The sequence below is a fragment of the Podarcis bocagei genome (genome assembly GCF_964188305.1).
Source record: "Podarcis bocagei genome assembly, chromosome: 17".
Lineage (NCBI taxonomy): Eukaryota > Metazoa > Chordata > Lepidosauria > Squamata > Lacertidae > Podarcis > Podarcis bocagei.
This window is the reverse complement of record NC_138143.1, coordinates 35,874,972-35,892,287: the sequence shown is the minus strand read 5'-3', so window position 1 is coordinate 35,892,287 and position 17,316 is coordinate 35,874,972. Positions and strand designations below refer to the sequence as shown.

Below are 17,316 nucleotides of genomic sequence, written 5' to 3'. Positions count from 1 at the left end.
ATCTTCTGTAAGTTCTAATTATCTTTGAAGTTAGTAAAACAAGCTAATTATTTGCTTCACATTGCAGTTTTTCGGGTTGCGAATGCGGCAAACACGGAAGTGTATATTTCCAGGTTTCGCCACGTGCGCATGGGCAGAAGCGATCTATCACACTCCGCGCTTGCGCAGAAGCGCCATTCTAGTTGCAGACTTTTCGGGGTGCAAATAGCGCCCCGGAATGGATCGTGTCTGCAACTAGAGGTATCACTGTAGTTCAGATATGGACGCTTCAGATAATAGTTTTGTATGTAATACTTGAAGCGTATTTTCAGGTGTTCCTGGCTCGTCTTCCAAGCTAAGATGTACTTGGCTACCCCCACTCTTTGATAATCACTTGTGACCATAAAACAGGAAACAACAGCTATAAATTTATTCAGTTCAAATAAGCTGATGCCACAGAAACCCACCTATCAGTAATCACACAGCTCAAAAATGGAGTTAACTTTTTATTAGCACAAAAACACGATCTCCACAGACTTTGTTGAGTTTCAGGCCTAGTGAGCAGAGCGGCTCATTCCCTCCTTCCTCCATGACAATCAATTGCCAAGACTGAAAGTCCCTGCCGTCTTAAGTCCCCTGCTCTCCAGTGCTTTCCCGAAGCGATCGGAGACAGCATCAGCATGCAGCCAATTGCTCCTCTGCCCTTTTCATGCCTCTTCTGGTTCTGGGAGTCAGGGAGAGGGCAGACACCTATAACTCTTCACCAGCCTGACTCATCTCTGCCTCTGGGCCTCCCTCTTTCCACTCTCCTCCTCCTCCTTCAGTTACTGCCTGATTCTGGACTTCCCCCTGCCAGACTCTCCCAGATCACTAAGCCCTGTTACCTCTTCAGCGTCCAACACCTCTTCCTCCCAGTCTTCTCCCTCTGGCCACTCACCGTTGTCCCCCCACCCCAGGTTCTGAGCCTTCTTCCCTTGGTTGATTCCTCCCACCATTCCTCTGCATCCAACCGCTCCATGACATCCGATGAAGCCTGCTTCACAAACTTCTTGGAAATCTAAAGGTAGGTGCACTTGCTTACCTGTCTATGCAAGTAGTGTTCATTGTATCCAAGCGCATGTACAGCATTTCTGTGGCTTGTGCAAGCTGCAAGATTCCATTTAAGGAATAATATGGACAAACCTTTAACTCTCCCTTTGTTAAGAGAGAAACTGTGTGTGCCCAAACCTAGGGTGCTAGGCTACGGAATCAGACTCAAATCAAGTACAGTGGAACTTCGGTTCTCGAACGTCTCAGCTGACAAATATTTGGGAACCTGAACGCCGAATACCCGGAAGTAAATGCTTCCATTTTCGAACGCACCTTGGAAGTCGAATGACTTCCACTACGTGTTTTTCAATTTTCTCAACTGAATTTGCTGACAGCCCTTTGTGCCTCGGTCGTCAAACGTTTCGGAAGTCGAACGGTCTTCTGGAACAGATTACGTTTGACAGCCGAGGTTCCACTGTATCTTGGATTTAGACACTTTAAGAGGCAGGGCAATATTTTATTTGCCATGTAGAATTATTATAATTGTTATTTTAATTCATTACCTGCCCTTCACCCATAGGCCTCAGGGCAGGCTACAACCATTACGCTTCTGAGTAGCCTTCCTCTTTTTGCCTGATGAATAAGATTGGTTACCAATGAAAACGCTTTTAGTCACAACTTTCATTTCAGCGATTCATCAAAATAACATGCATCGGCAACCAACCGACTTCTAATACAGCTGTGAACAGTTATACATAATGCATTAACATTTTTTCCTACAAAAAATGTGCTAACTGATATCAGAGTTGTTGAGAAGAAAGGATACAACTTGGGGTAAGGAGCCGGGCTGAAGTTTGCAAAGTTCAATAAGAAGTGTTGTGTACATGACCTCAGTGTGTGGTGGAATAGGAAGCTGAAACAGCTCGGCAAAGATTACCTGGGGGGAAAAACATGACACAGATACAATGAACTGTATACCTCTCTTATCTGAACTGATATCGGAAGGCATTATTAGTATTAAGTCTGGCAACTGCTGGGGTATAGTGGTGAAATGACCCGTCTTATGCTCTAAGAACAACAGCAGCAGCAGCAATAACAATTCATTGATATCCTGCCCATCTGACTGGCTTGCCCCAGCCACTCAGGGTGGCTTCCAGCAAATTAAAACATCAAACACAGGAAAACATCAAACATTAAAAACTTCCCGACACAGGGCTGCCTTCAGATGTCTTCTAAAAGACAGATAGTTGTTTATTTCCTTAACATCTGATGGTAGGATGCCACTACTGAGAAGGCCCTCTGCCTGGTTCCCTGTAGCCTCACTTCTCACAGTGAGGACCTGCCAGAAGGCCCTCAGTGCCGGACCTCTGAGTGTGGGCTGAATGATGGGGGTGGAGACGCTCCTTCCGGTATACTGGGCCGAGGCCGTTTAGGGCTTTAAAGGTCAGCACCAACACTTTGCACAAATATGCACAAACTTGCATATTTATTAAATTTATTTCCTGCCTTTCCTCCAAGGTCTAATGCCCCCATTTTATCCTCACCACTGGCCTGTGAGGCAAGGTAGGCTGAGCGAGAGGGACTGACCCCAAGGGCACCCAATAAGCTGGAAGGCTGAGTTGGGGCTTGAAAGTAGCCTTAGGTCAATTGCTCTAACCACTATCCTCAGCATTTATATATTCTATAAATTTCCCAGTGTGGCTGGGGAAACCCAGCCAGATGGACAGGGTGTAAATAAAACAACAACAATTTAGCCAGATATAGGTCATCAGTATTTAACATATTTATTTATATATGAGGTTTGACGCAGATTCAACCTCCTTTTCTGCATAGTTGGGTGTTTTGGTTTTTTTGCAAATGAGTCTGGGTAAATTATAACAGAGTTTACAGCATAGGAAGTAAAGGCATTTTGAAAGAGGAAAAAGATAAATATGGTAAAGATATGCATACCTCAACTATGTGGTAGTTCAGAGGGATCTTGTTATTCCCTGGGTAGCTCAGTAACTGAGCAGCACTAGAGGAAAAGGTAAACTCAGTGATTCAAAGAATGCAAATACAGAAAAAGGTCAGTTAGGAAGCAAACTGAAGCCTTGCTAAAGAACAGACTGTCAGTTAAATGCATGTGTATCCATTCACATGCAGCTGGCACTAAAGTGACAGTAAGACTCACAAGCATAGCAAAAGGACTATGCAAACTGAAGATGACTCCAAGTATCTGTATATATCTCCTCAAAACCCACCATAAGCTTTGGTTGACTAGAATGAGAGATCCATGTGCCATTATTTACAGAAACTGCAAGAACAGAGGTCTGGATTTTGAAAGCATTATTTTGTGAACTTATTGTCAAGACACAATTTGATAAACAGCATTTCGCGCCCAAGTAGAAAGCAGCAATTCTCTAGGATGCTAAGTGTGTTCCTTTGCAGCTACCCAACTCTAAAATCATTTCCCTCCTGGATACATCAGTGACTCACTTCATTTTTACAGTTCCTCAGTTGTACCTTTGCATTTGAAAGCAGTCAAAATTAGAGGGACAGTTCTCCTTCCAGCCTAAATCTGAGATGGCTCAAAAAGGAGTAACCCCAGAAGTGTTTTGTCCTTTCAGGGGACTGTATCCCAGGAGGCCCTTTCTTCTCAGTTTCTTTTCAGACACCCACTTGGCAACTGAAAATTTTATTTCAGGAGCTATTTTATCCTGATCACTTTTCATTACGAAGAATTCCTTATAGGGTTTCATTTCAAAGTTTAAGACATTTGGGTTTTTGGTAGGTCACTGTCTGCCAGACCAGAAAGATACCCTTTCCCCCCTTTGTCAGATAATAGATCTTATTCTTATCAAAGGTTTGTAATATACTGCACTTGTGAAAGGGCTGGCTTAGGTGGTGGCAAGAGGTTGTGTGGAGACACTGTGAAATATAACTTTTCCAGTGCAATTTGCAGAAATTTGAGGCAGATGCAGCTGAAGAGTTTCTTTGAGGTTTTCACAATAGAAATTGGATGAAGAGGCAAGCTGCTTTTTAAATGAATCGGTGAATTGCAGCCATCCTCACCTCACGAGCAAATATGCTCTTTAGCCACACTCAGAAAACAGTGCTGCCAGGTAGGTAGAAAACAAAGGTATTTTGATCTCCTAATAGTCGCCCTGCAGGAAAAGTAACTCCTACCATGTCTTCCTTTCTTTCCAGTGTGATTTAATGATGCAGTGAAGATTTTCCTCTATCACAAATCTTTCAGCGGAATGACTGCCAGGCATAACAGGACCCTGATGAAGGAATTAAGAATTGGCAGAAGTGATATAACATAAAAGTCCATTTTAAACAAAATAAACGACAAAGTTTGGCTGCATTACTGGCACTATAGCTTTGACAATAGTTACAATACAATACAATTTATTGTTTCTAGGGGATTTAACATTTGCAAGTAATTTCAAAAAGCTTAAAAGTATTTCCCCCCATAATAAATTTTGCTGCTGTTAAAAACAGGTCAAGATTCGAAGAACTGTGAAACCGGTTCCATGACCTCAAGGGAACTTTAGATTCTTTATTCTTTTTTTTTAGTAGCCCCCTATGTCCTCCAAAAAGCAACTTTTGAAACAAAAGTCTCAAAAATATATTTGTTTGTTATGAGCAGGGTGGGACAGGTTATGCCCTGAAGAAATCACTTGACTACTGCAAGCCTCTACTGTTGGTCTACACAACTCTCAATCCGTTAACCACCACCCGTACGTACACGCAACTCACCTCGGGATCATCAGTGTAGTCAAACATTCTGAAGATAACTCTTGGCATCGGGTAAACGGAGTCTTCGGTGTGAGGTGGCGGAGTGAAGGGAGGCAGATTGTGCTGCAGTGCCTCGCAGAGGACGTTGTCAAAAGCAAGATATGGCCTTGGGATGTGCCTTTCTTGCCAGCGGTCTTTCTTCAGCTTCTGAACCTGAGCCCACAGGCAATCCAAGTACTGAAAAACAAAAATGCCCATCATGCAGGAAGACGCCCGTTGCCAACAGAATGGCATTTCTTCTTCCATCCACTCCACTGCCCGACTTGGAAGCCAACTCTCCATCCATCCCCGCAAACATCCTTTTGCCCTCTGCTGCTGTTAGTGCCTCAGGAAGGAAAGCAGAGGTGGCTAGCCTGTAGGGCTTCAGGACTGGTTTGACTGTAACTCCCATCAGGCTCAGCCAACACAGTCCATGCTCAGGGGTGATGGGACTTGTAGTCTGGCAACATCTGGAGTGCCACGGTTTAGCCCCACCCCCTTGATCTAAAGAACCACTTAAGTACCGTATTATTTGCTCTATAAGACTCACTTTTTCCCTCCTAAAAAGTAAGGGGAACTGTGTGTGCGTCTTATGGAGCGAATACAGGCTGCACAGCTATCCCAGAAGCCAGAACAGCAAGAGGGATTGCTGCTTTCACTGCGCAGCGATCCTTCTTGCTGTTCTGGCTTCTGAGATTCAGAATATTTTTTTTCTTGTTTTCCTCCTCCAAAAACTAGGTGTGTCTTGTGGCCTTGTGCGTCTTATAGAGCCAAAAATACGGTAAGTTATGACTTGGATTTGAAAACAGCAGCCCACAGTGCCACATGACAATTTTTTTTTTTTTAAACCGAGGACTTTATTTGAGGCCTACTGGGTGCCAACATTTCTTCTCGTTGCCAGATAAAAACATCTTTTATATTTTTCCAGGGTTTATAATGTATTAATTTTTAAAATGCGCTCAATTCGTATTTTATCTTGGACTTGTAAACCACACCACAAGCTCTACAAAGGACAATGTATTTTAAATAAAATTATTCAGATATATGTGGTGACAGGTACTCAAGACTCCTGGTCACGTTTTACCTCTTCTTGTGGATGTGGTTTATCAGCAGACCAAACTTGTAGCATTGGTACGTGGATCTTTTGACGCCGTCTGAAATAGAGTGAGAGGAGATATAAAAGTTACTCAGATAAGCAAGTATGATCGACAGAGGGGTGGGCTTGTTGCCAGAGTATGGTTAGGTATGCATTCTCAATTATCTAATTCCCAGCTCAGTTCCCCCCCCCCCTTTTTCTTTTTTGGGGCTTTTGAAAAGAAAGTCAAAAGTCAAGACCTAAGAGCACACACTCTTAAAGTTACAGTGGTGCTCCGCAAGACGAATGCCTCGCAAGACGGAAAACCCGCTAGACGAAAGGGTTTTCCGTTTTTGAGGTGCTTTGCAAAACGAATTTCCTATGGGCTTGCTTTACGATACGAAAATGTCTTGCGAGTTCCTGCGGGTTTCCCCCCCCCCCTTTTCCCAAGCCGCTAAGCCACTTATCAGCTAATCCTAAGCCGCTAAGCCGCTTAACAGCTGATCCGCTAAGCCGCTTAACAGCTGATCCGCTAAGCCCGCTAATAGCGCTAATCTGCTAAGCCGCTAATGGGCTTGCTTCGCAAGACGAAAAAACCGCAAGACGAAGAGACTCACGGAACGGATTCTTTTCGTCTTGCGAGGCACCACTGTACATGATAACCATGATGACTTCAGCACAATTCAAAAAACAAAATCTAATAAAGTTCTAGGGCCTGGGTTCCCAAACTGTGGTCCGTGAGCTTCGTTCAGGTGGCCTACAACACGTCTGTGGATTTGTCTTTGAGGACGTGGTGGCATGGTACTGAACCCAGTTCGTAACCATCTGGGTTGCTTGTTACTGTTTTAAGTCTGAATCTTGGTGCAGTCTGGTAATCTTCTGTGCCAGACTGGTTGTACATAAGCAGTGATGACAGTTGTAGTACTTTGCACGGTAATGTGTCCTGTGTCCCCCCCCCCTCTTGGGGGCACGGGGAGAGGAGGGCAGGGACAGAGACTATGACAAAACAAATACTTTTTTCTACTCTGCTATCTAATAAGGCAAAGCAGATTGGTTACTGTTCTCTTACTTCAGGTAGTTTTCAACCTGGGACAAGATGCGGTCCATCTCAGCATCCTTCTTCTCATACAACTCCTTCCCCACCCAAGGTAAGGATGAGAGAAAAGCATACACATACCAGTCACAGCGTACCTGTGGCAAACAGAAGTGATGACAATGTTCAGGCGCATAAAAGGAACAAGGGTAAGGGGCTTGTATTCTGATATAATACTTCAAGCACAAATCATCATTATCAAGAAGGAGGAGGAGGAGGAGTTTGGACTTGATATCCCGCCTTTCACTCCCCTTAAGGAGCCTCAAAGCGGCTAACAATCTCCCTTCCCTTCCTCCCCCACAACAAACACTCTGTGAGGTGAGTGAGGCTGAGAGACTTCAGAGAAGTGTGACTAGCCCAAGGTCACCCAGCAGCTGCATGTGGAAAAGCTGGGAAGTGAACCCAATTCACCAGATTACGAGTCCACCGCTGTTAACCACTACACCACGCTGGCTCTCTAAAACATAACAGGCCAATTTCCATAAACAGCTGTCTAAATATCTGTAACTAGACTACTAAACAAAGAGGGCAAATTCTCAAAAGATGTTCATGCATCATACTGGTTGCATAAGCATTTATTTAAGTTCTGCTTTAATTGACCACATCTTTCCTCCAATTTTATTTAGGATGTACCCTCACTTTCCCTAGATCACCCGTGACCTGGAAAATGCCCAATCTTGCCGGCAGTTGGCAGAACAGATCTAGATATTTTAAACACTGATTCTAAAACTATACCAATATGAAAACAGCTGCAGAAAATACGCAGAAGATGATCAAGCCAGAGAACAGAAAGGCCATATAGCTCAGTGACAGAGCACATACCATAATGTTGTAGCGATGTCAGCGGGTGTGCGGAAGATGATCTAGCCTAGAAGTAAGCAACTGGTGGCCCCCCAACCCAAATCCAGCACCCTGGTGTTATTTGGTCTCCTAAGGCAAACTTTAATATGAATAAACAGAGTTTCTGGTAGAGGCACTAGCAGGATGTTCTGGTGATAAGTGATGGGTTCTCTGATCACGTGTTTGTGTCCAGGCTTCCTAAAGGGTAAATTCCTATCCCTGACAATTTGACATTTCAGTGTCTGTTTTATTCAAGGAGCTTCAAAACCCAACCCTGAATTAGGGTTGGCTCTAGCAGGTTAGAATTATAGATCCTTCAAAAATCCTGATGGAAAGTTTCTGACTGTGTTGCAGCATTCTTTTTCTCAGGCTTCCTCAGCCTCGGCCCTCCAGGTGTTTTTGAGACTACAGTTCCCAGCATCCCTGACCACTGGTCCTGCTAGCTAGGGATCATGGGAGTTGTAGGCCAAAAACATCAGGAGGGCCGAGGTTGAGGAAGCCTGCTTTTTCTTCTTCCGAAGGCGGGTATCTTAAAAGCAAAATCATCAATGGAACAAAAGAATGTCCTTGCTTACCTGAGGTACATCCTCTTCCTGAGTCACAGCAACGAAATTTTCAAACATGGCCACCATTGATGGGGCAGCTATTACATGACAATTCACAAGATCAGACAGAAAACGGACCTAGAGAAAGAGAAGGGGGAGCTGGGAGTTTACTTGTGGTGAGAATGGAATCTGCTTTGGGATCCTCCCTCAGCCGATAGAGAAAAGAAGGCTCTCCAAAAGTCAGAGTCCCACTGTGACTGCACTACCTTCTGCCCTTGGTGAGGGAGCAGGAGAGGAAGCACACGAGACCGAGGCCCAACCTTATCATCGGCTGGAATCCCTTAAAAAGTCAGCAGCAAGACAGAAAACGAAAAAGCTTCACCTGTGAGTTGTAAATTACAGTTGTGCCTTGTGAGTCCCGAACGCCTTGTGAGTCGAACGTTTTGGCTCCTGAACGCTGCCAACCCAGAAGTGAGTGTTCTGGTTTGTGAACGTTCTTTGGAAGCTGAATGTCTGACGTGGCTTCCGATTGGCTGCAGGAAGCTCCTGCAGCCAATCAGAAGCCGCGCCTTGGTTGTTGAACGTTTTCGGAAGTCGAACAGACTTTTGGAACAGATTCCGTTCAACAACCAAGGTATGACTGTATTAAAAAGACGCAGTGAATAAGAAAAAAATCTACCTGCTGGATCTTAATCCTTTGTGTGCCGTCAGTGTCACGAGGATGCTCTCTGAATAAGCACTAAAATCACACAACATGCCATGCCACTAGCACTGTAGTAAAGCTACAAATAGGTGGGCAAGTGTGGGTTTGGATGGGTGCATTGGGGAGAAAACGAGATTGAGTTTTCCACAACTGCACCCTGCAAGATGAAAGGTAAGCCCTTCAGATTCACTGGAAAGGAAGCTAAATAAAGGCTGTAAGATGCAAAAGAAACTTACTAAAACCACAGCTTCATTATACATGTTGACTTTGAAACACTCTTTGAGTTGACGTATCATGGCTTCTACAAACTCTCCGCCAAAATTGTAGTTCCTTGCGTTCAGGAGGCCGACTAGAGTAGTGTAAACCGTCAGCTTTATGGGTAACAAACGTGCCCTGATTTTTTTTCCCATTAAGGAGGAGACACAAACACCAGGCATTAATTCAGATTGCAAACATTGTATTATCATTCTTCAACATGGCAAATTCAAACCGTTGGGTGGGATACAGATATTTTTTGAACTCAAGAATCTATATCCTAGAACAAAGTGAGAAAAGGCTCTGCTTGAATTTGCCTTATTTTTGAAACTCTCCTTGGAAAACTAGAATAAAATACATATAAATCATGCAACATGATCTGCTGTGTTTTTTCCTCTTAGGGTGAAATTCAACATAGCACTAAGGTGATCATACCACAGCGCAAGTATTTCTGCTTGCCCAATGGAATGATCTCCCCACTCCTCTCCCTGCATATTATTTTGGGGGGGGGGTCCTCCTGACCCTCCAGAGCAGATTTGGGGGAGGAAGCTCCTTTGCAATATCAGGAGTCCTCGTGCCGTCTTCCGCTAGCAAAACAGGGCAGTTGAGTCCGGCCTTTAGTTCAGCTCCACTGTAGAGTAGCAGTGTCTCTCCTTGAAAAGAACAGAAGAAACAGGAGAAAGAGCAGGAGGCAGAACTGAGGCAAAGTTCTTATACTTTCCTGGAGCACCTTGAAATATCTCCCAGCAATCTGGAACTACAAAACATGCCTCAGTTGATTGCTGCAGTCAACAGACCAACTGTGGCATTTGCATTGCGGTGTATGTGGCTAAATGATCAGCAATAGCACTCCAGAAAGCACACACACACATACACACAAGGCAATACAGTGAAAAAAAGACATACCAACACACTACTGCTCACCTCATCATTGCCACCCATTGCTAACAACCACCTCAAAATATTTGGCAAGTGGTGCACTTTTAATAAAAACCTGAGGCCCTTTTTCCCATTTCTGACCATGAATCGTACGCACATTTACTCAGAAAGGCTAGGCAATGATTATCAGCTCAAAAACTTTCTGCCTAAGGTAAACAGACTACTCGTTTTACTCAGTTTGTTCATTTCCTCCCTGAGATTTCCTCTCAGTTTCAACATCTAAGACAGAAAACATCTAGGACAGAAAATTAATGACAAACATACACAAATATACAACGTAACCTTATGAATGTTTAAAAGCATTTAGTGTAGGTAATACATTATCACCTGGATCCATAAATCTTTTGCATACATACACTGTACAAAGGATTCTTAGTATCTTGCTTTTGTAGTTTGGTAAATCTGCCTCCAAGACCCCAGCCAGGCCTTCCAAGTTACTCTCCAAAGAAGAAGTACTCTGAGAGATTAGAAGAAGAAGAACTCTGTGTAAAGGTATTTGCACTGCAATACACAATTTAAAAGCTTTTAAAACCACACATGCAAAACAGTATAAAGCTGCAGCCCCTCATACCTTTTCTCCTACTCTGCATATTAAGGATTCCAGCCGCTCTTCAATTTCAGATGGCTCAGACGTTCTCCTCCTCTTGTGTGGTTGCCCTCCTGTATCAATGAGATAAAGCAGAGGAGAACTCAGCCCACAATATCTTCCAGGCTGATGCTTCACTCTCAAAGGTAGCAACAGCCAGAGACCATCAGTGAGGTGGTGAGCTGTTCATCTGGCCTTCCTCCATCTCTTGAGAAAGCCGGTCTTTTTGCACCTTTGGTCAGCAGAGAGAAGTCTGCTCAATCTACCGGGGGGGGGGCTATATCAAGACCTGGGCCAATAGAGGTGGCACCCCCCAAAGGGGAGCGACCTTAGGGAAAGGCAAGGGCCATAACATCATTTTCTCTGGGGATAGCCTTGCTCTAATTGTTTCAAATCCTGTTTTAACTGGTTTTTAATGTGTTTTTAAATTTGGGGGTTTTGTGGTGGTTTTTTAAATTAAAGGACATAAATTGTGGCTGGGAAGAGTGGAACTGGGGAGAGCAGTGGGGAGGTATGGTATGGGGGTGGGCTAGGCCTGGTAAGGAGCAAACAGACAGGCAGCCACACTCCCTCCAACCTGGGGAATTGTGATTGTCCTATCATCCAGCTGTCAAGTCTGTGCCTGTTGCTGCTGAATGCCAGACTGGCTTTGAAGAAGGCCTCTCTCATCCATGATCTGACTGTGGATGAGGAGGCCGATTTCGTTTGCATCACTGAGACCTAAGTGAACAGGGTGGAGTTGGTCTTACCCAGCTGTGCCCACCTGGGTATCAGGACACCATCAGGGCAGACTTGAGGGTCAGGGAGGGGGAGTTGTGATAGTCCAGATATTCCAACTCTCTGTTCAGACTCTCTGTCCAGTTGAGTGAGGGCCCAGAGTGCCTGTCCCTGATGTTGGCCAATTCTGGTTTACTGGTTGCCTTGCTGCCCAACAGTCCTCCTGCCTGAGCTGACAGAGTTGGTCTCGGAGGCAGTGTTGAGGACTCCCAGACTGCTGCTGTTGGGGGTCATCCATGCCAAAACAGTTACCTCTGGGGTGGCTCAGGATTTCATGGCTGCCATGACAATCATGAAGCTGTCCCAGTATGCCTTTGGCTCAACACATTTGGTAGGTCACACTCTGGACTTTGTTTTCTCAAATGAGAAGGGAAAGGGTGATCCGAGAGTGGGGGATATTGACACAAGTCCTTTGTCATGACCAGATCACTTCCTGTTGAGATTTAGGCTCTCAGTGTCTTTACAGGTGGGAGACCTGTAAGAATGGATGGACCTATGAGACTGATGGGTCCAACTGGATTCCAGATGGCCCTGGGGGATTTGCCAGCTGGTATGACTGGTGCTCCTCTTGAAGCCCTGCATGACTTGTGGTAAATCTGGATGGCTTGAGTCATTGACACACTCGCCCGAGCGCTCTCTCCTGTTTTGTGGAGCCTGCTTGGCTCCCCTGGTATACTCCAGCGCTTAGGGAGGAAACAAGCTGGGAGACAGCTAGAACGTGAGCGGGGGAAAACTCTGGTCAAATGCAATCAAACCTTGAGCAGTGAAGGGAGCAAAGGCGGCATACTTTGCTGCCTTCATTACAAAGCTTTTGCAGGCCGTGCAGGGCCTCTTGCAGTCTGGCCTGAAGGAAGTGGCAGAACCGATGGTATCTCACTGTGACTTGTTTGCTAAGCATTTTGAGAATAATAATAATAATAATAATAATAATAATAATAATAATAATAATAAAATTGCTTGCATCCACTGGAATACTGAATCCACTCAAGGAGTATCCAGAGCAGTGTTAGAAACTCAGATATGGAAGTTGGCACCAAACTGCACCTTAAACCTAAGTTACTATCGCCACAACAGAATGTCTAATCGCCAGGGGGTTGGACCAGATGGGGTCTTTTCCGGTGCTACAATTCTATGATCTCAGCTACACTGCTTGACTGCAGCTTGCTCTTACAATTCACTTGTCCCAGTATGCAAGGAGAAACACACACAGTGGAAATGGAATCAACTATGGACCAAGCAGACGTTTTTAAACTGTGGCCTGTGAGATTCATTTGGGTGGCCTGTGGACAGGCTGCAACACAGTCAAATATATCTGTACCTAGCCCTGCACTTACTTTCCTTGATGTGATGATAGAGAACTGCATGTGAGTCCGCTGGCTCAATGGAGATGTCAGCCACCAACCCGGCACCCAACAATCTCCACGTAGTCGCAGTTGGACCCACACCAGTAGCAAAAACATGCCTGGCAAATTTCAAACTCTGGTCCACAGCACTGTCTGGTCCTGTTGTGTTGGATGAGTTTCAGTCAGTACGGCTTGAGGGCATGGACAAGGTACTTGGATCGGTCAAGGCAACTACTTGAACTCTGGACCCTTGGCTGATAAAACTACCAAAGAGGGGACAGCTGGCTGGGCCAAGGAGGTGATTAATGCCTCCTCCACAATGCCACTGAAAAGTCGCTTTCATCCCTCCCCACTGTTCTGAGTGTCCTATGAGTGGAAATCCACCCACATGATGTTCCTGCTGGCAGAAAGAAATGCAGGATCCAAGCCATTATTTATAGAGCACCTGGAATTTTCTAGTTGCTGTCCTAAGATGAAAAGCATCCGACACTCTGCCCACAGGCTTGCAACTTAACAGACACAATACAAAAGGAGGGAGATCAAACAGAACAAGCCAATTCAGACAAAAACTCTTTGCAGATGTAAAATGTTTAATGCCTACGTGGAAAAGTTCTGGGAGAGGAGCAGCCAAAATAGCAGTTGTAGCTAAGCTGATGTGAGTGGGCCATGCTGCCTCTGACCCTGCCAGGAGGAAAGCAAGACCAAAAAAACCCACCCCCTATTGAGAATATAGCAGGGCTCATTTTAAAGACTTGAAGGAAAGGAGAGTAAGCAATCAACCTTTTATTTCCAAAGGTCAAGGAGCTAAACAAGGCATGCAAAACTGAAATGCATGTATATGAACCAATCATTTTCCATCACCAATCGGAAGTGAAAATGTTAGCTGTCAACATAGTTTTAGACTACCACCTCATTGTTGTTGTTTAGTCATTTAGTCGTGTCCGACTCTTCGTGACCCCCTGGACCAAGCACTCCTGTCTTCCACTGCCTCCCGCAGTTTGGTCAAACTCATGTTCGTAGCTTCGAGAAGTACTATGTACTTGCATAGTAGTATTCAAATGACTTAATAGGTGGCACCGGTCTAAATTACAACACAATCCTAACCATGTCCTAATTAATTCAATGGGGCTTACTCCCAGGCAAGCAAGGTTTGGATTGCAGTCTAGGTTTAAGTGACTCTTAAAGTGATGGCTGATCTGTAAATAGCAACAATCTTAATGGGTGATGCCAAAGAACAGCAAGAAACTGTTCCATGAACAAAGCTTATCAGCATCTTTTAACAAGAAGATTAGTTAAGGGAAGAAAAGCTATCCAACAGACAGAGAAACATAATATTCTTATTTTGCTTACAAATTCTGAATCTAAAGGAAGAAACACTGAGCAACACCAGAATAACCCTACATTTGGATGAAAGCCTCTAGAGCAGTTTCCCACCCAGTTACCCTCCATAAATCCTTCCGTATTGACCTATATATCACGGAGCCCCTGAGCATAGGAAAGGTCTCTGGAGCACCTTCTAGGGTGAAGTTCAGCTTGAACTGGCCCTGAGGGAGGCCTGTTCCATACAACTACTGCATCCGTGCAAACTAACTGGGCCCAACACTGCAAGCAGCTTTGCACTTATAGGGAAAAATAATAATGTGAAAGTTTGCCCTAATATTTTTGTGCGGGAAATGACGATAGGCTGTCTCCACAGACCAGGTTGAAATCATTTGTTCTAGACCAGGGGTTAGCAACCTTTTTCAGCCATGGGCCAGTCCACCGTCCCTCAGACCTTGTCGGGGGCCGGACTATATTTTGAAAAAAATTAAAAATGAACGAATTCCTATGCCCCACAAATAACACTGGGATGCATTTTAAATAAAAAAACATATTCTACTCATGTAAAAACACCAGGCAGGCCCCACAAATAACCCAGAGATGCATTTTAAATACAGTGGTGTATCGCAAGACGAAAAGAATCCGTTCTGTGATTCTCTTCGTCTAGCGGTTTTTTTGTCTTGCGAAGCAAGCCCATTGAAGGATTAGCAGATTAGCGATATTAGCGGCTTATCTGCTGATCGGATCAGCTGATAAGCGGCTTAGCGGCTTAGAAAAAGGGGGAAAGGGGAAAAAACCAGCAGGAACTCGCAGGACATTGTCGTCTTACGAAGCAAGCCCATAGGAAATTCGTTTTGCGAAGCACCTCCAAAACGGAAAACTCTTTTGTTCAGCGAGTTTTCCGTCTTGCGAGGCATTCGTCTTGCGGGGCACCACTGTAAAAGGACACATTCTACTCATATAAAAACACGCTGATTCCCAGACCATCTGTGGGCCAGATATAGAAGGCAAGTGTGCTGGATCTGGCCCCCGGGCCTTAGTTTGCCTATCCATGAACTAAAGAATGCCTGACAAGTCTGACAGATTGCAAAGGTGTTTTGAACACCTCAGTTATTTTGCCAAATGCCTTCTGCTTTCAGCTCTCAAAATTAAGAGTAAGACAAGAAAATCAGACACTCCTTTCAAAGCTCAACACTAAACTCCATTTCTTCCTTCTATGGAAGCCCCACCACCAAATCCTATACTCATACAAAACTTCACGCCATTCCTTTTACCACTCCTTCCTGCTCACACTGAATGAGGACAAGCCAAAGCTTATTGAACTGCTAATGGATTATCTTATTACTTAACAATGGCCCCTTCTATGATATCTATGTTCCCACGACACAGAAGAGGAGGGAGCTGCTACTACACAATATGTGACATGGTGCTAGGACACCAATGAAACACAAATGGTAATTACAGTTAGTTTTCTTTTCTTGATAATACAACTTGATTACTCTTTACTTGGCTGCAACTAAATTGTGCACTCTCTGCATAAAAAAGTACTTTGTTTGAGTCAGCAACAGATGGCATGGAAATCGTCTGTGAAGATAGTTTATTCATATTTGAAAATGGTCACTTTATTCTACAATCAGCAAACGGTGAAAATGCACATGACCTGGGACAAAGGGGTCTTGGCCCAGGGCTGGTACTGGGCAGCCACAACACTCCCAGCAATAACCTAAATAGCATTTCCACCCATTAAACAAACCACACATCTACCGCATTTCTTCCCTGTCCTCCGAATCCCTTTTCGTCAAATATATACATTAGTCTTACATTCTTTGGTTGGAATTGTTCATTTGATAGAGCACAAGACTCTTAATCTCAGGGTCCTGGGTTTCGAGACCCAGGCTGGGCAAAATATTTCAGGGGGTTGGATTGGAGACCCTAGTCGTTTCTCTGCACATGATTCTATGTTGCAACCAAGGTATCTTTAGGGTTAACAACACATACTCATACCTTTGGGGGGGGGGCTCGGTCACAGTCTCCCCTAAATAAAATTAATCTACACCAGGGTTTCCCAAACTTGTGTCTCGTGCTGTTTTTAGACTACAACTCCCGCCATCCCTAGCTAGCAGGACCAGCGGTCAGGGATGCTGGGAATTGTGGTCCAAAAACAGTGCGACACCCAAGTTTGGGGAAACCCAGATCTCCGCACCCCTTAAACCCCCCACTCCTTCTTGCAGGAGGTCCTGTGCCATTGGCGCCCGTAGTTCACAGGCCCTCTCTCTCTCTCAGGTGGGCATCGAAAGAAGCCCTTTCCCCCAGCACCTGGCCAAGTGCTGCCAGCCAGAGCAGACATAACTGGGCTGACAAAGTTGGCTGGCCAAGTGCTGCCAGCCAGACCAGACACAATTGTGCTGGCCAAGTGCTGCTAGCCAGAGCAGACACAACTGGGCTGGCCAAGTGCTGCCAGCCAGAGCAGACACAACTGGGCTGGCCAAGTGCTGCCAGCCAGAGCAGACATAACTGGGCTGACAAAGTTGGCTGGCCAAGTGCTGCCAGCCAGAGCAGACACAATTGTGCTGGCCAAGTGCTGCCAGCCAGAGCAGACACAATTGTGCTGGCCAAGTGCTGCTAGCCAGAGCAGACACAACTGTGCTGGCCAAGTGCTGCCAGCCAGAGCAGACACAACTGGGCTGGCCAAGTGCTGCCAGCCAGAGCAGACACAACTAGGCTGGCCAAGTGCTGCCAGCCAGAGCAGACACAACTAGGCTGGCCAAGTGCTGCCAGCCAGAGCAGACACAACTGGGCTGGCCAAGTGCTGCCAGCCAGAGCAGACACAACTAGGCTGGCCAAGTGCTGCCAGCCAGAGCAGACACAACTGGGCTTGGCATTGAGTACTGACAGAACTCGGTCTGTGGCGCCTTCCTGTGCAAGTTCAATTTAATAAAATAAATATATTTTATGCGCACGGTGTTGTTTAAAAAATTGAAAAGTTGGCGTGCGGGAAGGCGCGCGCCGAGGCTGCCGTTGTTCCCCGAAGCACGTGCCCCAAGGAGGGGGGCCTCTCTCTCCCGGCGGGTCC

At 45.2% G+C, this 17,316-nt stretch overlaps 1 protein-coding gene and 1 long non-coding RNA gene across 3 annotated transcripts in view; one reads left to right on the top strand and one right to left on the bottom strand.

Annotated features, from left to right (window-relative positions):
• Positions 1 to 17,316, top strand: part of LOC308577089 — a 135,589-nt gene that overhangs the window by 92,876 nt on the left and 25,397 nt on the right. The gene's annotated exons all lie outside the window — the stretch shown is intronic.
• NCBP1 (nuclear cap binding protein subunit 1) overlaps positions 1 to 17,316 on the bottom strand; it is a 28,570-nt gene that overhangs the window by 11,032 nt on the left and 222 nt on the right. The window contains exons 2-12 of one of the 2 annotated variants that reach the window (XM_081176364.1): positions 10,789 to 10,877; positions 10,574 to 10,674; positions 9,260 to 9,416; positions 8,351 to 8,458; positions 6,912 to 7,033; positions 5,852 to 5,921; positions 4,750 to 4,965; positions 4,174 to 4,271; positions 2,959 to 3,022; positions 1,835 to 1,945; positions 1,061 to 1,125 (exon numbers count right to left, since the gene is read on the bottom strand). In XM_081176364.1, the coding sequence (XP_081032490.1) occupies positions 1,061 to 1,125; positions 1,835 to 1,945; positions 2,959 to 3,022; positions 4,174 to 4,271; positions 4,750 to 4,965; positions 5,852 to 5,921; positions 6,912 to 7,033; positions 8,351 to 8,458; positions 9,260 to 9,416; positions 10,574 to 10,674; positions 10,789 to 10,877 (1,201 nt within the window). Of the gene's footprint in view, positions 1 to 1,060; positions 1,126 to 1,834; positions 1,946 to 2,958; positions 3,023 to 4,173; positions 4,272 to 4,749; positions 4,966 to 5,851; positions 5,922 to 6,911; positions 7,034 to 8,350; positions 8,459 to 9,259; positions 9,417 to 10,544; positions 10,675 to 10,788; positions 10,878 to 17,316 lie in introns of those variants that run through there. The other variant, XM_081176365.1, reaches the window with a different exon arrangement.